The 20,098-nt window shown below is 44.2% G+C and overlaps 1 protein-coding gene across 4 annotated transcripts in view; it reads left to right on the top strand.

Annotated features, from left to right (window-relative positions):
- Positions 1-19,886, top strand: part of TET3 (tet methylcytosine dioxygenase 3) — a 150,750-nt gene extending 130,864 nt beyond the window's left edge. For all 4 annotated transcript variants that reach the window (XM_068274940.1, XM_068274939.1, XM_068274941.1 and 1 more), the window contains 7 exons: positions 2,136-2,229; positions 5,723-5,931; positions 7,393-7,543; positions 9,434-9,523; positions 10,666-10,803; positions 14,812-15,145; positions 18,076-19,886. In XM_068274940.1, the coding sequence (XP_068131041.1) occupies positions 2,136-2,229; positions 5,723-5,931; positions 7,393-7,543; positions 9,434-9,523; positions 10,666-10,803; positions 14,812-15,145; positions 18,076-19,691 (2,632 nt within the window). In that variant the 3' untranslated portion in view covers positions 19,692-19,886. The remainder of the gene's footprint in view (positions 1-2,135; positions 2,230-5,722; positions 5,932-7,392; positions 7,544-9,433; positions 9,524-10,665; positions 10,804-14,811; positions 15,146-18,075) is intronic.
- Positions 19,887-20,098: the final 212 nt, after the last annotated feature.

Here is a 20,098-nt window from a genome sequence, read left to right as displayed (position 1 = left end):
CCCCAGGTAAGTGAAACTGTTTATTTTTATCGAATCTTCAGTTCCGCTTTAAATTTTACAATGTTTCGCGATAGTGGTTCTTTAACCTCCCTGGCGGTAATCCGCCCCAGGGATCTCTATGCAGAGTACTGCACGCAGCGGGGGCTTTTACTCACCTCCTGGGGGATCCAGACATCGATAGGCATTCTCCTTCCTGTCCTCGGAGGCTTTGAATCACTCTGGTGAGATCACTGTCATTGATCTCACCACAGGGTTACAGCTCCACCTGGTGGACAGAGGTAAAATTGCAGCACTGGAGCCCAGGGAGGCGAGTGAGAGAAGGAGCTGCTGCTGGCATTCTGGCGGCATGATTTTTTCCTGATTTTTCTGGGTCTAAAACTTTTTAAAAAGACCCTAAAATCCGGAAATAATCGTTAATACACCATTTTTGCTGACCAAGCACTGTTGAGGCAGAAGGACTTGTTTAGGAATCCATGCCTTAAAACCTGGCCAATCACTTGCATATCATCTATGTACTTTATATCCATGTGTCAGAACCTAAAGGAATTGTTGATTGGTACATGCCACCCATCTCAGTGTCCATCTCAGTTGCTATGTACAGGGTTAAGTCACTGAGCCCTAGCAAACACATTTAGCTGAATGGGGCGATGTCAGTTGGGTGTCAAGTGTTATGGGAAGGAGGCATGGGTCCCTTTACCACCCCACAATCCACTGCTAGTACTGCTAGTGGCTCACAATCTGATCTGAATAAATACTACATAGCATCACTGTCTTATGATTTTTCTGATTCTTTTATTCTAGTTATAATCTTTACCTTTATCGGCCAACTTCGCCAACAGATTTAAACACAACTACAGCCTCCAAAACAGGCCTGTGGAGTCGGTACAAAAAACTTCCGACTCCTCAGTTTATGAAAACTCCGACTCCTGGTACCCAAAATGGCTCAGACTCAGACTTCTCTAATACTTACCAGGGCTGTGGATTTTGTACAAAATCATCCGACTCCTGACTCCGACTCAGTTTATGAAATCACAGACTCCGACTTCAACTCTGACTCCGGTTACCCAAAATTGCTCCAACTCTGACTCCACAGCCCTGCTCCAAAGTGCCCAGAGATAGTTTTATGTCCCTCTGCTCAGCCTCCAGCTTGTATGAATATATGTATTTACCAGTTTAGCGGTGTACAGCCCTTTTTTATCATCTGGCTTTGTAACTTCCAACACTGCTATGTGAACTGTACATCTTAGTTTATTTATCTCCTTAGAGGACACAGAGCATGTTTCGCTGAGTTTATACTTCCACTGGGTGCCCCAGTTAATTTTATGCTTTTAATTGTAAATTTTCAACAAGGTTTGTAATTTTATAAGCGGTGTGGCCTGAGGGATGCACATTTATAGTATACTCCATATATTTGATCCTCAGCTTGTTGCATGGTTTAATCTGTCTATTATTACCATTACCTTGTGTTTAAATAGTACCGATACCTTTTAATAGCACTTTACAGAGTTTATAGTCATGACACACACTGTCCTGCACAGGAGCTTACAATCAAATCCCTAGTAATGGTTTAAGGTCCCTATCATAGGCTATGGCCAATTCCTTTAGGGGGAACCACTAAACGTATTAGTGTGATTTTGAGTTGTGAGAGGAAACTGGAGTGTCCAGAGTAAACTCGCACAGAGGGTGAACTTACAAACTCCATGCAGATATTTGTAATTTTTTGTGTCTTGTACCAAATTTTATATATTTTTTACCCATGTTCATTTTCTGTATGCTTCTCCTCCTCCACCTCCTTCTGTATCCCGCCTCCTCCACTCTGTATTCCTTCACCCCACACCCAATACCTGTGTCTCCAGTTTCAGCATTACTATGTCAACCTCGGCTTCCTTTATTACTCTGCTCCACTTCCTGTATCTTCTACTATCCATACCATTCTGCGCCACTGTTTTCCTTAACCCTCCGCTCCACCGTATCCATGTCCCACCTTATATCTTAGACCCCACCCCTTATAACACCATTCTCCGCTTGCACCACCCGTCTCTAAAATGCATTATGGGTCTGACACACAGTTGAAATGTTGGGACGGATTAATGTCTCTGTACTTTTGGTTATATCATGTATTCTATATTTTTCAGGTATGGGGAGAAAGGGAAAGCAATCCGCATTGAAAAAGTAATTTATACAGGAAAAGAAGGGAAGAGTTCGAGGGGTTGTCCCATTGCAAAATGGGTAGGAACACTAATTGCTCTTCATCATATTTTATGTGTACATTTGTTGTTTTCACAGAGTTAATGATCTAGATATTGGTGTGAAGAACATCCATGTTTGCTAGCCATGCAAGGTTTGAGGTCCTCACATTGGACTATAGGGGGGGCTGTAGCTTTTTCTTCCCCTGAACATAAGATAGTCGGATTGTTGTCCGTCTAATAAAAGAAAAGGCCTGGGGTCTTCTAAAGCTTTTTCAGTAGCCATTTGTGCTTTCTAGGAATCGTTTCTAAAAGCGCTAGGCTAATGTAAGCCTATGGCAATGATTCCACTTGAGCAATTTTGATTTGCCAAAATTGCAGTCGCGGTGGTTGCAGGACAGGAGTGATTTCATTCAGGAAACGCAGAAGCCATAATCTCATTCCTTAAAATTGCTCTGTTTTTAGTAGCAATAGGAATGCTTCAGTTTTTGGGAGTGATTTACGATCTCTAGTGGGCCTCAGGCCTTACGGCATGATGGCCTAGTGCTTAGTGACTGGATGAAAAAAAAGCTTTAGAATTTTTTCCTACGCTCCCTGAATGAATCTCCCTTTTTACAGCCAAGCACTCTAAAATCCCCCTTTCCCATAAAGTCCTTCTAAAACTGCTGTAACATATTAGGGAAAAATGAGGAAAGGATGAGTCGCCAGTATTGGTTTTTCCTCTGGGGGCTCTGGTAGGGAGATATCCTCTCAGTTTCCAGTTCTGGGACCTCGCCCTTTCTTGTACAGCACAGAATCCCCCTTGTAATAACTGAGAACTGCTCAAGTCACAGAGAGAGAAACCGCTGCGTGACTCAGCTTGTACTCAGCTGTGATCCAGCAAACACTGAAACTGCATGGACAGCGGTAGGGACTAACCCTTTAATACATCGCTGTTATATTTCCATCATCTGTTATTTCTGATAGTAACAGATTAGGATATTAACTGGAATATCTATAAACCACTCTTGATCACAGAAGGATAATTCTCTCCTCACACCTCCCACCTCCCCTTCATAAAAAAATATAGCGTAATCTGTTGTTCTGATACAGCAGAACTAAAGGGGGGCATACATGTATAGATGACCACCATATAGAAAAAAAATCTATTGAACCGCAGCCAATTCGATCACTGAAAAATCGATTTTTGGTTGAAATTGATTGATCGCTCCATAAAGAAGAGATCGATCGATGGCGGATCCAGAGCAGAGGCAGATAGACAGCCTTGTCCAGACAGCGCAGTAGTCTTCTTTGCCCAGACAGCCTATAGCGTTGCACTGGATCAAGCAGTGTAATGCTATGGGCTGTCCATTTGCCTCTGCTCTGGACCCGCCCCCGATCTATCTCTTCTTTATGGAGCGACCAATCAGTTTCAACCAAAAATCGATTTTTCAGTGATCGAATTGGCCGGATATCGACAGGAAAAATCAATACATGTATGCCCACCTTAATTAGTGTTCCTGCACTCTTATCACTTGCTTGTGAAATGAGGCAATCCTGTGTGCATTAGGGGTTAAAACTGTTTTGACTGCTGCAGCTACGGTGTGTAAATTGTATATAAGATTCAGTAGCGTGTGGCCTAGCGGGATGCAAGCGAGATTTCCCATAATAGTAAAGCATAAATGTGTTTGCGCAAGTGTGTGTGTGTGTGTGTGTGCGCTTTGATTTCCTTTAGCGTGGAGGTAATGACATTATTATTGTCGGTTACTCCACCCTCTTCCTTGTGTTTATCCCCGGTGCGCTTTCTAAGAGCGGATGCCTTTCCTCGCTGTCAGGAAGCAGACTCTCTCGCATGCAGAATAGAGGTGAACTGAGGACAAGGGAGCTTGTTTATGTCATTATTTATAGAGCCAGTGTCACCGCTTACACCACTTCTCGGTTCGGCCTCTAAAAGGTACACGACGCACCATTCTAATATTCCAAGCTGTAACCTGCCATCTTTTTCCTGTTTCTGTCTATGAGTGGAATTAAATGTTTGCATCGACAACCTTTTATGGGTTTAATGATTTTGATCACTTTTGGTGGATGACAGTTGGTGGAGGACTTAGTAATAACCGTTAAAAACGGTGAGATCTGACGGTGTTCACGTCAAACAAGTAGTTGGAGAGACATCAGAACTCCCCTGCATGGCTGGATATTGGAAGTGACCACAGCTCTGCATCCCCCGCTTTTCAGTGACCCCACCCTCTAGCAATTACCCCTAGTGTTGATATTGGGGCAGATGTAGTCAGTGATAGAAGCAGCTCAGATTCTGACTGTGATTTGTGGAAGGAAAGCCAGCAGCTCGGAGCAGTTTCACAACTATGTTAGTTATCTGTGTCAGAGGTTGTAAACAGAGAACTGGAGTATGAAAAAGCACCTTCTACTGCTACTTTCCTTTATAAAACCTCTGCACTTCCCGCTGCTTTCTAGGTGTTCCGAAGTAAAGCAGCTTGGATATTCTTCACAGCTGACCTCAAACGGATGATCTCCGGGGAGCAAGCAGCAGGACCCCAGCATTCAGCAGCAGGGGGTTGCCCACAGTTTGCTTCTAGCTATGCCAATGTGGAAACCTGCTTTAAGGGAGTGGGGATAGTGAGGGCCATTCACTCTCACTGGCATCTCTCTTTACTTCAGTCTGGTTTCATATGCTCAATATGAAACTATGAAAGCTGTAAAGGGAATCTGAGGTAAGACACATATGGATGCTGACATACTTATTTTCTTTTAAGCAATGGCTGTCCTGCAGATCTTCTGCTTCGTATACTTTTTGCCATAAACCCTGAACAAGCATGCAGCAGATCAGGAGTTTCTGATATTCTTGTCAGATCTGACAGGATTAGCTGCATGCTTGTTTCTGGTGTGATTCAGATGTCACTGCTGTCAAATAGCAGCAGGGCTGCCAGGCATCTGGTGTTGTTTTAAATGGAAATAAATATGGCAACCTCCATATTGTTCTCATTTAAGTTGTCCTTCAAAGGGAACCCAAAGGGAGAGACATATGGAGGCTAACATGTTCAAAAGGAAATTAATAATGCTCATTGCCTGTCTAAGCGCCTCTCTCTTATAATTTTAGCCATAGACACTGAACAAGCATGCAGATCAGATGTTCCTGACAAAAATCTGACAAGATTAGCTGCATGTTTGTTTCAAAAGTTTGATTCAGATACTACTGACCAGAAAGATCAGCAGGATGCCAGGCAACTAATATTGTTTAAAAGGAAATAAATATGGCAGCCTCCATATGTCTCTCAATTTGGGTTACTTTTAAATAATCAAAATGGTAAAAGTGCCCTTATCTTTTTTTCCAATTTTGATCAACCTGTTTATCATTCTAGTTTGGATATATAGTACTCTGCCTTCATAATGGTGTATGTTTATCCTTCGCTAGAAAAACAATACGATTCTAGTTTTTGTTTTTTTCATTGAGAAGTGTTTGTACTGTGCTGGAATGCTGGGTTGTTAGGCGTTTGTGTTGTTACATGAAGCTAATGGTCCTGTATTGACTTTTGATTTAGATTATCCGCAGGCAGGATGAGGACGAGAAACTCCTGGTTTTGGTTCGGCACCGGAATGGCCACCATTGTGAGAATGCGGTCATTGTCATTCTGATCATGGCATGGGAGGGAATCCCTCGCGCCTTGGGAGACTCTCTGTACAGCACCATCACAGAGACCATCACGAAATACGGAAACCCCACGTCAAGAAGATGCGGCCTGAATGATGAGTGAGTGTTCCGCACATCTAATACTGAGCACTAGTGTCGGTAACTGCATTTGTTTGAAATGGTATGACGTCCATCTTGTACCTTGACACGTGGTGTGTAGATTCCCCCTAAAGTTAGCTGGATACTTTTTGTTTTGTGTACATGAGGATATCTTGCCAATGACCATAGACATTACCCCAACTCTTTAAAAGGACTCTGCTTCATACTAACGTATGGATTGACGGAAGTGCAGGTGTATTTGCTGGATCCTCCTGTTGAAATTAAGGTTTGACGATCCAGATAGTGTTGAGAGATTAGCAGGACCAGCCAGCATTTTTATAGTAGGATGTTGCTTCCCTTTTAACCACCAAATACCAAGATGATGTGATCTCAGTAGTGGCCATTCACAGTGCAGTGGTACTGGACATTAGATGATTGTTGGCCAATCTGACTGCAGTGGGATCCAACATCAGTCTCCTGCATCAGCCTATGGAATGGACTCTGTTTTCCAGGTGTATTCTTCCAGATAGCTACTATGGCATTTCCATGCTGCTGGGCAGGCCCAGTTCAAGCTGAGCTGTCTATTCATATGGTGGTAGATGCAGTAGCGTATTGTTCATGTTTAACTATTATCTTTTATGCATACCTATCTACAGTGCTAATGTTTTTAACATCACTTTGCATACAGGCTGATAACATTTATATTGTCAACCTTGTATCCTAGCTCAGTGTTCTCCCCAGAATTTTTTTCCCAGCCGGGTGGCATGAAAAAGTAGCAGGACTGGCGCTTCTCTGCACATCTCTGCTTACAGCAGAGGAGGAGGTGAGCCGATGACAGCTGGTTGCTGCTCCGCTTTCTGCCACTCAGCATATTCTCTATTATAGAGAGGAGAGGGGGTAGACAAACGAGTGACTTGCTGCTGTGGGAGCTTCAAGGGCAACTCCCACAGGAATAGTAGCGGGCAAGGTGACAGTGGTGCTGGAGGGGAATGGATAGTGTAATGGTTAAGGGCTCTGCCTCTGACACAAGAGACTTGGGTTCAACTCTCGGCTCTGGCTGTTCGGTAAGCCAGCACCTATTCAGTAGGAGACCTTGGGCAAGTCTCCCTAACACTGCTACTGCCTATAGAGTGCGTCCTAGTGGCTGCAGCTTTGGCGCTTTGAGTCCGCCAGGAGAAAAGCGTGATATAAAGGTTCTGTGTTTGTTTAATGACACGGTGGTGACAGTCGTACTTAGAAAAATGTATAGTGTGCACTTAGCTTCATGCAGAGAGTGCGTTCTAGCAAACTAGTATTTATTAATTGACGTCAGAGAGCTCCAGTGCTTTCTGCAGGCAGTGTTGGGAGAAGTAAAAGGTTTGCCCTGTCACTTTAAAAGCACATTCCCATTGTCCAGAGCCGAGACACACTTTGCTTGTCCAGAGCCGAGACACACTTTGCTATCAGTGATCTCTAACCCTGCAAATACGTTTTCTATTCCAGCCGGACCTGTGCGTGCCAAGGGAAGGATCCCAACACGTGTGGTGCCTCCTTCTCCTTTGGATGTTCCTGGAGCATGTATTTCAATGGCTGCAAGTACGCTCGTAGCAAGACTCCAAGGAAATTCCGATTGGTTGGGGATCATCCCAAGGAGGTAAATAAGAAAAGTGTAAAGCCAAGGGAGTGGTAGGCATTTCAGTACAGGAAGGGGAGAAATCGATAGCATAAGATCTGCATTCTGATGCTGCCCCGAGTAGCTGCTTTGCTCACCTGTACGATGATGGCTGTACTCCCAGCAGTGATGAAGAGCGATAGAAGCAGATCTTTGCATCTTCTGACTTTTCTGCAGATGTAAATGTGAACAATGAGAAAATATATCCTTGATCTTCCATTTGCTAGATTTAGTTCCACGGTGTAAATCCCTTGCCGCTAGTATAGTTGAGAGGAGCCAAAGCTAAACCGCATAGACCCACAGCCGCTTCCTGATCGCAGAAAACTGGTCGCAACCACTAATTTGTAAGAAATAGAGGACCCAGCAGGAATCGCTATCCATGCATCCAACCAAATACGTTTTTTGTATAGTTGTGCGAGGTGTTAGCCGAAGTGAGCGCAGTGTTAAGTGTTTCCCCCAGGTCGCCTATTTCCTACAAATTGCTGGTTGCAGCCATTTTTCTGCAAGCAGGAAGTGGCAGTGGCTCACCTTAACCATACTAGCGCCAATCTTTTTGCAAGCCATCAATTTTTAACTGCAACTAATCTTTTCAGTTATGTGGAAAGATATATATTTTGCTGAGGGGAAATCATTTAAATGACTTCAATTTTTTGAGCCAGTTAAATAGTTTTTTAGGGTATTGTACTAGAAATATAGTGCTTGCATGTAGGTCGGGAAAAAAAAAATATTACGTGCAGTCTGTATAATATGGTCACGACAATAGTGTGATGGAATGCATAGTGCCTTTTCATATTGACACAGTAAAAAGAAAATTCTCTCTTTTGATTCTCAGTGGAGTATGAAAATGACAGCATGGTGAGAATGCTGGTTCTGTGAAAACACCACCACAGCACATACATGCAAAATAGGGACGGTGGCTTTGTAGGGGCCACACTGCCACTCGCTGGTCAAATACAGTATCAGCATTTCACAGCCTGATCAAGAGACCAGTGATGCTCAAATGGACATTTTTAACGTTCATAGATGAATTAATGCTATATTTCTATCATAGCTGGCTAAGTATACATGACCTTATTTAATTATTTGAACCATTTTAGTCCTTTCTGTTATCACTATTTTTCCCTTTGCATTAGAAACTAAGCAATACATCAATTGAAAGCGTGTGGATAACGTTTAGAGTCACATAAACACATTAGAAATGCACATATTTACACAATTCTGCACATCCCACAGAAGGAGAAAATAAACGGAAAGGACAGAGGGATTCAGTTCCTGTGAAAGGCTACAGTTGGGAACAATCAATACTTATTTTACTGACATTTGTGGTAGCAGAGGCAGCAGATATCACCCCATGGCCACTGAGGAGTCTAACTTTGGCCTCATTTCATGAATTCTTATTTTTTTGCAATTATATTGTTTTTTTTATATGTAAATCAGGCTTTATAGTCATTTGTGTATTGCAAAAGACGAGGGTGCTTGGTAAGAGTCATTCGCCCATTTGCAATTCACTTTTTCTCCTGAGTTTTCTCCTAGGTGATATTTTTTACAAATTGTAAATAAAATGCCTTTTCAACCACCCGCAAGCAAGAAAATACTCAAAATAATTTCGACAGTACATTTTCAGCTACTTTTTGGGTTTTTTCTATTGCAAAGTACTAAAAGGTAATTTTAAATCAAAGATGAAAAATGGTGTCCTAGGAGAAAACTCAGGAGAGAAAGTGAATTGCAAATGGCCCATTAAGTCTGCACTGCATGCACATTACTGGAAAGGAATAATGCATCAAATGACCCACTAGGACACCAAACTCCTATTTCTTAGTTGAAACCCAGCTCAGAGGACAGTCATTCATTGTACTGTACGTGTTTTTGCAGGAGGACCTTCTCAAGGACAACTTCCAGAAACTGGCCACAAAGGTTGCTCCTGTTTACAAGAGGCTTGCTCCACAGGCTTACCACAATCAGGTAATTGCTTCTATGCTAGCATGTTGTGTAGTTAATTTGCAATGATTTTATTACTATACATTGGTATGGCTCTGAACTCTTCCTCAGTACTTTAGAGAGTCATTCCACTAACTGCCCCTTAGAGGACAGTCTAATACCTACCATCATCTAAGGACCGTTTTGGGGAATTCGTTTATTTCATTTTTGTGGGAGGAAATGCGCAACATACAAACTCCACACACACACAGGTTATTTTCACACTACGCCGAATGCACAACGGCACCTTTGCAGCGTATCCTGCACAGCGTCTGGTGAGACGTTCAAGCTCTCCCCCATTGTGCAGCTGCCATTTGGGATTGCTGCTGGGCTCGGGGACAAGCGGTGTGACTCCCTGCAGATGCACAGGGTTCCCATTGGAGTGTAAAAAGATCCTGCATAGCAACAAGGAAGATTTTCAATGGTCCACCCCTGAACCAGTGAGAATCCACCCCCCCCTGGTGCTAGAGAGGATTCTTATTGGTCTTTGCAATCCAATGATCACTTTTAGCTTCTGCCAACACCCCGATAACAGCGCTTGTGCGGCAGTTTGCTGCCCAGTCACTTTGGCTCAGGATGAGACTGATGACGGCTCTCTCTGCTGCCAATGAAATTCCGGGCGGCATTAACTACTATTCCCCCTCCGCGACGTAGTAATTCAGGGTCTGGCAACCGTTGGAACCCTGAATTACGGCTATGTGGGTCGAGCATTATAGCATTGTGGCTATAGCGGCGCCCAATACAGGTGCTACATGGCACGCGCTGTGTGTCAAGAGCCCTGCCTCTCTTGTCCCCAAACCCAGCAGCGATTTTTGGCATGTGTAGAGGACCGGAATGGTGACAGAAAACACGTGAGAAGATCAGAGCGGAAGGAAAAAAATCCTAAGGGGGGCGGACGCTGTCCATTCTCATAGGCTTGCCCAGGTTTTGTGAGCATCCACAAGGTAGAGGCTTCCCTCTCCTTAGGTAAGTATGGGATTTTTCACCTGAGCTTCAGCTCAGGATTGTTTTTAACCTTAACCTTTGTATTATTTATGGTTTGAGTCTTTCTTTTGTCTATGTATTTAAAAGTTGTTGTAGCAGTGTCAGATTATAGCACAAAAACCTATTTGCTGCTCCTCTTTCAGGTGAACAATGAGGAAGTAGCAATAGATTGCCGGCTTGGTTCAGAAGAGGGGCGACCCTTTTCCGGAGTGACGGCTTGTATGGATTTCTGTGCCCATGCACACAAGGACCAGCATAACCTCTACAATGGCTGCACTGTGGTAAGTTATTCACATATAACTCCTGTGTATACTAAACAATCAGGTCCTCCATGTCCTCTCTGCGTCCTGATTGGTTGTTGTGTACTGAAGACTTGTATATATGAGTGGTAATTGTGTTGCATTTCAGAGAGAGCCTGATACAGCTTGAGGAAGGACCTTGTCCGAAACAGCGTCTGTCGCTGTTATGGCTATCTCTTTGTCTTTTTAGGCTACTTACACACTAAGACATTGCGTTTTAGGGGACGTTATGGTCGCATAACGTGCCCCTAACGCAACGCATGGTGGTGCGGGAGAGGACGTTAGAGTGAGCCGCGTTAGGCGGCTCTATCCACATAAAGAGTGGCGCTGATTGGCCGGCGGGACTTCGTGATGCGGAGCGAGACACTCCGCATCACGTGGTCCCGCCAGCCAATCAGCGGCTGCCAGTGCAGTGCATATTAAGTAGCCATGTGCGCGCCTACTGTAGCGGCATCTCCCCGCCTCCTCTCCGCCCCCCACTGAGTACGTGCAAACAGTCTAACGCGAGAACGCACAGCATGCTGCACTTTTTCTAAACGCTCCATGTTAGACACTAACGCAACGCCTGCGATGTGAATGTCGCATAGACTTTCCATTACTATGCGTTGCTGTGCGTTAAAAACTTCTTCAACGTGCGACCTTAAGGTCTTAGTGTGTAAGCAGCCTTAAACAATAAAAGAGCTATATATTACTGACGTGGTGCTGTGGACTCTTCGTGTTGGACTCTACTAAACAATTGACAGATGTGTAGAGCTACATGCTTGATGATTTGTAATATAGGCTTTTTTGATCAGATAATTGTTCACTTACATGGAAATCGTATGCAAAGTGTATGCAGCTTTAAATTAGGCCAATCAAGTGCACTTCCTGCCGATCTCGATTGGGCTGATTCCAAGCTGCATACAGTTTGCATTACATTTGCATGCAAGTCAGAATTATTAGCATCTCATTGATGATCACTACTCATGATTGGACATATGCAAAAAATAAAAATATTTAATTGCATCATTTATCTTTTTTTTTTATACATGGGAAAAATACTTCAGTTTAACCACTTTGTATTCCGGGGTTTTTACCCCTTAAGATTCCTGACAAGTTTGGCATTTAAGCCGTGCCGCTATTGCTGCAGCAATAACTTCATCACTTATGCAATCAGAGCGATACATATATTGTTTTTTTTCCCCGGGACAATCTTGGCTCAAATCCCCATCAGCTCCGCCGGCAGGTAGGCGGGCCTGAGGATGTTTTACATAATTTTTGAAGTGTCATTGGTTGGCGCTCAGGCACACTGATTGGTCCCCGTTACTTGGGGGTGACTATATAAAGCTACTTCACGCTGTATTCAATGTTAGAGCTAGTGAACTTGAAATAGAGAGGAGGTCTCTCTGGAAACGTGGCGGATGCTAGCTCTTTTGTCTTCCTTTGTAATGATGAAGATGCTTTGATTAAAGATTCACTTTATGCAACTGAAGACAGTGCTGGATCCTTCTTTTTGCTGATTGGTACAAAAGCGGTGGCTTTTAGTGTGCGTATCAGTGCTTCAAATGGAATTACACTGTAGGATAATATACAATTAAAAACCTATCCCCAAACTCTTCATTGACCACACAGTTACTTTGTCTGCTTTTGAACCAAACATAATGTCATCTATGTAAAATTCTTAAAGCCCAGTTACACTTGGCTAATGTGAAAGCTGCTATTTTGCATAAGGCTTGGATAACACTATATTAACCCTCCTGGCGGTATGAAAAATTCCGCCAGGAGGCAGCGCAGCAGTTTTGGTTTTTTTTAAATCCTGTAGCGAGCCCAGGGCTCGCTACATGATAGCCGCTGCTCAGCGGCATCCCCCCACCTGCTTCGATCAGGAAATCCCGTTCAAAGAACGGGATTTCCTGGAGGGCTTCCCCCGTCGCCATGGCAACGGGACGGGATGACGTCAGTGACGTCATAGGGAGTCCCGATCCACCCCTCGGCGCTGCCCGGCACTGATTGGCCAGGCAGCGCACGGGGTCTGGGGGGGCCGCACGCCGCGGCGGTCGGGCGCGGGGCGGCGGCGATCAGTGTGCTGGCGCAGCTAGCAAAGTGCTAGCTGCGTCCAGCAAAAAAAAAATTAAGTAAATCGGCCGAGCAGGGCCTGAGAAAACCTCCTGCACGGCTTACCCCGAACGTTACCGCCAGGAAGGTTAAAGAATGTACTGGTTTCCTTTGGACTAATTTAAATTGATCCATTTGATTACTGCAAAAAAGTCCTGCTGGTATAATGTTTTCTAGACAGTAAATGTCATTGCCATTCATTTGATAAATGGCATCTCCCTGCTTTAAATTGGCAGTGGAAATGCATTGAACTCGGCAAATGAGATATGGGTTTTGCTTTAAAATGTTCCTGTCTTGTGTGAACCAAACCAAGGACAGTTGACCTTGGATAATATCCAAGGTTACATATCCACAGTTTAGTCTGCAGGCACCTCAGTAGTATTTTTAGATTGCACATTTCTCTGTGTGTACTTTGCACAGAGAATCTCTCATCTCCTACATTCAGAGATAGAAGAGCTAACTGGGAAGCATGGAAAGCTCCATTCAGTGACTTGATTGGTTACGTGAACTACTGCACTTTGTATTGCCTCTTCACGACTCTATCTATTTTAGTTATACTGTATATACAGTATGAACTTACAATTGAATAGTGTAATATTCAGTTTAGAAACTCAGATGACTATTACAGACTATTACAAGCTGTGGGGTGTGAATGCACTGCACGTGTCATATTTTCCCAGTATTTATGCTACTGACGTAGCATGCATTGCACAATTGGCATAATCTGTGATACCTTAACGTTCCCATTGCTGGTTGCACTCCCATGTGCTATGTCAGTAGCGTAAGTACCTTACATTGCCATGTGCTTGCTGAGCCCCAGTGACCCTGCTTTAAAAAAGGCTTAAACAGTACCACCGCTGACACCTGCCAATCCTTTCAGCTCTGACACGGAGCTTGATGTTAAGGGCTCTTTCGCCCATTATTTACTTATAACCTTGGTCCTTTTTAACTTAACCAGTAATAACTTTACTGGATCCTGGCTAGTATTGTAGTTAACTACTTACAGACCACACTAATTGAAATCTACGCCCTGTTTTGATGCTGATCTGGCTACCAGAGCGTAGATTTCAATTCGCCGCCGCAGCACACAGCCACCGGTTTTCGTCTCTGCCGTCGAAAACCGTTGCAGCTCACTCGCCCTGTCTGTCTCTGACTGCAGAGCCCTGTGAGCCGGTCAGAAGCCGATTTCATTGGTTCGTGGCCGGGTCTATCAATGTACGGCTGGATAGTGTACTGGTTAAGGGCTCTGCCTTTGACATGGGAGACCAGGGTTCGAATCCTGGCTAGGTCAAGTACCTATTCAGTAAGGAGTTCAAGGCAAGACTCCCTAACACTGCAGGGTGGCCTCTTGAGCGCGTCCCAGTGGCTGCAGCTCTTGAGCGCTTTGAGTCCGAAAGGAGAAAAGCGCTATATAAATGTTCAGATTATTATTACGCAACTCCCATAGGCTTACATTGATAGACATGGTCAGGAGCCAATGAAAGCGGCTCATATGACTCTGCCGTCATAGAGACGGCAGTTTAGGTGTCCTGAGGATCGCAGCGTGGACGGCATTTGCGGCGGGTATGTATGGCGATTCATCGGTATTTCATCCTTATTGTACCAGCGGTCTCCGGTCCTTAAGGGGGCAGGGACCGCTGGTACGTAAGTGGTTAAATTTGTATGTGCTAGAACAGAAAAGAGTTATCCAGAATAACGTTATAATGAGCAGTTGGCTAGAGTACTGGTTAAGTGTGCTGATGTAGGGTTAGAGTCTTTGACCAGAGCCTGAATCCTGGCTCAATCAAGTAATGCTCCTAGTCGCCCATGGGGGAGGGGGCGCTAAGTGGCTCTTTGAGTCCGACAGATGTAAAGCACAATATAAATGTTATTAAACTCTTTGTTCTGTTTGTGCAGGTCTGCACTTTGACCAAGGAGGACAACAGAATGGTGGGTAAGATTGCTGAAGATGAACAGCTTCATGTGCTGCCACTTTACAAAGTCTCTGAGACAGATGAGTTTGGAAATGAAGAAGGCCAGGAAGAAAAGATCAGGAAGGGAGGACTACAGGTGCTAAATTCCTTCCCTCGTGAGGTCCGTAAGCTTCCTGAGCCTGCTAAGTCTTGCAGGCAGAGGCAGATGGAGGCCAAAAAGGCAGCAGCTGAGAGGAAGAAGCTCCAAAAAGAGAAACAAACACCAGATAAGACCAAACAGGAGCAAGACGATGTCCTAATCAGCCAGCAAAACCCAGGTATGGAACTTTTTAATATTGGAATAAAGCAATGTTTTCTACAACTGTGCAAATGTGTAAAAACTGATCAGTTTATATTGGGCACCAGTTTTTCATCGGTGACCCTTCGTTCTGCTAGTTATCAGTTAATGCGATCATCCGACGATCCAAAAAAATCACAGCCTCCCCAGCTTGTGCTCCATTCAGCGAATTTGTTTGCATCCAATCTGGTCCAATTTGTTCCGCTAAGCTGAATGGTTTTTTTGTTTGTTTTGTTTTATATGCCAGTGTGAGCCAGTCCTAAGTTTTGCAGGTCTGCTCCGACCCCCCCCCCCCCCCCCCCTCACACACACACACACACACACATAGGTACAATCAGCAGGGCCAGTTCTAGTAACAATGGGGCTACCGACAGACCCACCCCCTAACCCAGAAGCGGCACTAGGGACCTTTTGTTGTGGTCAAATTTTGGTGCAGCCAAATTTCACCCCAGAGGCCCCCCCCCCCCCCCATATCAGCCCCAACTTAACTGTGCTACCTGGGGGGGCATTCAATGTCTTCAACAGTGTAACATCTCCCCCATCTTGTTGGGGGGGGGGCCCTATGTCATTCTTTTGACTCCATTGCAGGGTCCCGGGGAGCACAGTTAAATTGGGGGGGGGGGGGGGGGAGACAGACACAATTGCTCTGGGGAAATTGCCCCCTTGCCTTTGTGGAAGTACCAGCCCTAACAGTCATTAGATTCTCAACCATGCTGAGCAACCCTGTCAGTGGATATTCGCAGGCTTTATTACATTATGAAACCTGACCCAAAGAATGTAACAACTCCATGAATCCATTTGTGTATGTGTTAGTTTTGGTTTTATTTAAAGAGAATCTGTACTCTGAAATTCTTACAATAAAAAGCATACCATTCTATTCATTATGTTCTCCTGGGCCCCTCTGTACTGTTTCTGCCACTCCCTGCTGTGATCCTGGCTTGTAATTGCCAGTTTTAGGCAGTGTTCACAAACAAAAGACATGGCTGCTAAAAGCTTGTGATAGGCTCAGATAAGCTCAGTCTGTGACTCATACAGAGCCTGCAGGGGGCCTGGAGAGGGTGTGTATAGCTTCTATCCTATCACAGCAGAGCAGCAGATTCCTGCCTCAGCTGACAAAGGAAAGAAGATTAGATTATGTAACAGAGATAATACAGCCACTGTGCAACTAAGAAAGGCTGCAGTAAGACAGACCACATTAGAACAGGTATAGGAACTTATAGGATAGAAGAAATAAGGCTGACAATTTTGTTACAGAGTCTCTAATTTTTTTTAAGTGATGTGATTGACAATAATAAGTGCAAAGGAAACTGAAGCAAAAGCGATCCCAATCAGGTTTAACTTCCTAAGGGAAATAAGAATTCTGATTTGAAAGGATAACAGTAGGAGGCGCTAGATGTTTAATAAAATGATTATTTCATATTTAAAATGGAGGCATGTATTTGGCTTGCCCCCAATGATACTTAAAGGGACTCAGAGCTGAAGTAAAGAAAACGTTTTATACATACTGGGGCTTCCTCCAGCCCCATATGCTCGGATCGCTCCCACACCGCCGTCCTCCTCTGTTCGCAGCTTCCGTACCGGGTCCCCGAGTGAGTCGGGGCCAGCTATGCAGGGGAAATGCGCTATTTGCAACTCTCTCGCGCAGCTGCTGGAGAGATACGTAGAGGTGGCACTTCTCCGGCGTAGACTGGCCCCGACTGACAGACGTGCGGGGCCCGGTATTAGAGCTGCGGGAAGAGTGAGGATGGCGGGGTGGGAGCGATCCGAGCATATGGGGCTGGAGGAAGCCCCAGGTATGTATAAAACGTTTTCTTTACTGCAGCTCTGAGTCCCTTTAAGTGGAGGTAAGCCAACACTCACATCCATTTTTAAATGGTTTTTAATACCTTTATTATAAATTGGTTACCTCCTAGTGCCTTCCTTTACATTCTGTCATCTCTGTTGGGAAGTTTGATTTTTTTTTTTTTATAGTTTTATAATGACTGACCCAGAGGAGGACCCATTGAGCTGAGTGAGGACAGGCATTACTTTCATGTGCTCCCTCTTAGCTTTCTTAGCAACCTGAGTTTATGAGAGTCTCCTCTACATCCTTATCAATATTCTTATGTGATCAGGGCTAGATAAACCATAAGGCACTGTAGGCATGTTCCCACAGGCGTCTGATGATGGAAAGGCAGCTCAGTCCCCTCCCCAAGTGCCTCCCTCTCTCCTTCCCTATGCAGAGTCCTGAGCGGAGTGTAAATGAGAGGCTACTCACCTGGCTCTTGGCATTCCACTCACCAGATCTCCCTTCAGTCAGGGGCACCTCTAGATACCCAATTCTTGGGGGCACCTCTAGCTACTTCATACTGAGGATAAATCTGGCTACTTAATGCTAAGGGGCACATTTTGCTTACTATGAGGGGAAGAGAACTAAGGGAGAAGTGACAGCTGGGCCAGCCAGCACACTTGCGGTGTGGTTCAGCAGGTATTTGTATGTTTATGGAGAGTGAAGGTCTAGGGTGCCCAGGACATCTGTGCCTGTAAGGTACATACACACGTCGGATTGTTCCAAACGACCCGTCGTTTGGACGTCCAAACGACGGGTCGTTTGGAAAAATCTGACGTGTGTATGAGCCTGTAGGCTCTTGTTATGTAAATCTGGGCCTGTATGTGATTATCAGTATAATACGGTTTATTGTGCATTTTGGTGTCTCCTGTGTTCTTTCTGTCCGGAAAGTTTCTGGAACATTTTGGACATACTGACTGTACCTTACAAGAATTCGCTAACTTTTCCAATCTTAATATAGGGTTTTTTCTCCTCATCTATCCTTCTAAATCCGCCTCATTATGTCTCCATTATTGTGTAGTGACATTGAAAGAAGTGTGGTGTAATTTTGCCTTTACTAATTAATATTTTATTTCCTGCAGGTGTGCCCCAGCAACCAGTTAAGCCTTGCATAAAAGTGGAACCTTCCAATCACTACAGTTCCTACAAGTATAACACAAATGGAGTTGTTGAGAGCTACTCGGTGTTGGGAAGCTGTAGACCTTCTGATCCCTACAGCTTGAGCAGTGTTTACTCCTATCATTCATTCTATGCACAACCACCTAACCTGCCTTCAGTGAATGGATATTCAAAATTTGCTCTTCCTTCCTTTAGATATTATGGTTATTCTGGAAATTCCATGGTCCCGTCTCAGTACCTGAATTATGGCTCCAGTGATACAAAGACTCCTGGCTTGATGTATAATAAAAAGTATGAAATGCAGCCAGGGTCTGAAGGCATAAGCCAGAGCTATGGAAATGAGTCATCACAGCAAAACTATGGAAAGCCTGGAGACAACCGATCAACCAGCACCCCTCGCCAGACTACTCCTGGTCCACTGGATACCACTCCATATTTTAACAAAGTCATTAAGAAGGAACCTGTAAATGATTACTCTTATGATCCATACTCGAGAGCTCCAAGTGTCCATTCTCCTAGTCCTGTTTTAAATCTTTCACTTAAGAATGATCAATCCATTCCCTATAAGGCAAATGGAGCTTTGACTTCGTCAGAAAGGACAAATTCAGAGGGTTCAAAAAGTATGTATATGGCCAATGAAAAATCTAGTCTAACAAATGGTCTTGATAAAAGAGATTATTTTGGTGCCCAGGCCAGTAGTGTGGGGATGAAGAACTATCTTGGACAGAATAAACATTGGGGTGCATATGGGGTTGATGCTCAGGCAGGTCAACGTGACTCAAACACTCCAGGGAAGGTTTGGAGTTCATGCAAGCTCAGCAACAGTTCTTCTAATCTGACCTCTTCTGGAAATGCTCAGGAAAAGAGCTGGAATGGAGGACGAGCCATGAAAGAGACAGCAGGGTTTCAGGAAAAGCTCTGGAATTCAGTTGCTGGAAGTGACAGGTGCAGTGTGACACCCAGTGGGATGCAGGACAAGTCATGGAATATGTTTGCTGCTCCAGCCACTCCATCTACTCCTTTAAAGTCTAATGGATGGGATCCATACAATTTAGATGATACCTTGGAAGACACCCCCATAAAGAAAGAAGAGCAAGAAGAAGAAGAGTGGTCCGACAGCGAGCACAATTTCCTGGATGAAAATATTGGAGGAGTTGCTGTAGCTCCTGCCCATGGCTCCATTCTGATAGAGTGTGCAAGGAGGGAGCTTCATGCCACTACACCTGTGAAGAAGCCCAACCGCTGTCATCCAACCCGAATTTCTTTGGTTTTCTACCAACACAAGAACTTAAATCAACCTAACCATGGACTGGCGCTTTGGGAAGCAAAAATGAAGCAGTTGGCAGAAAGAGCTAGGTTAAGGCAAGAGGAAGCTGCCAGGCTAGGCATCAAACAAGAAGTCAAAGTCTTTGGGAAAAAGAGAAAGTGGGGAGGTGCTGCCGCTCCAGAGACTCCAGCTGTTGATAAGGAGGACATCATCCCAACTCGACAAGCAGCTACTATCCTAACAAACTCTTTTACCACTTCATCCTCCTATGCCTATACCAAGGTAACGGGACCATACAATCGCTGGATATGAGATTTGATTAGCTGCCATTGTGGCCATTGTACCTCAACTAATTGAGAGCACTGTAAAAATGCAGTGCTGTTCTTGGTGCTTTTTAACTTGTGTACAGCAGGAAATCCTATGTGCACATCTCCCAGGACATAATCCTTGATCAAGAGAACTTTTACTGTATAATTTTTTTCCCAATTAATCTTAAAAAGATTTATATCTAGGGTTTTTTTTTTTTTTTTTTTTTATAAAAACTACTGTTTTACAGCAGATGAAAAGAAAACACATAAAATCATGGCATCCTTTTACCACATTCACAAACACACAAAAAATAGATTTTTAAATGCATTGAAACGTATATTTATTGGATTTTTATAGAACAAAAAATGGTGCAGAATTTATAGCCCGAGTACATTGAATAGGATTTTTTA

This window comes from Hyperolius riggenbachi, chromosome 3 (genome assembly GCF_040937935.1).
Source record: "Hyperolius riggenbachi isolate aHypRig1 chromosome 3, aHypRig1.pri, whole genome shotgun sequence".
NCBI classification, from domain to species: domain Eukaryota; kingdom Metazoa; phylum Chordata; class Amphibia; order Anura; family Hyperoliidae; genus Hyperolius; species Hyperolius riggenbachi.
This window is presented reverse-complemented; position numbering and strand designations above follow the sequence as displayed.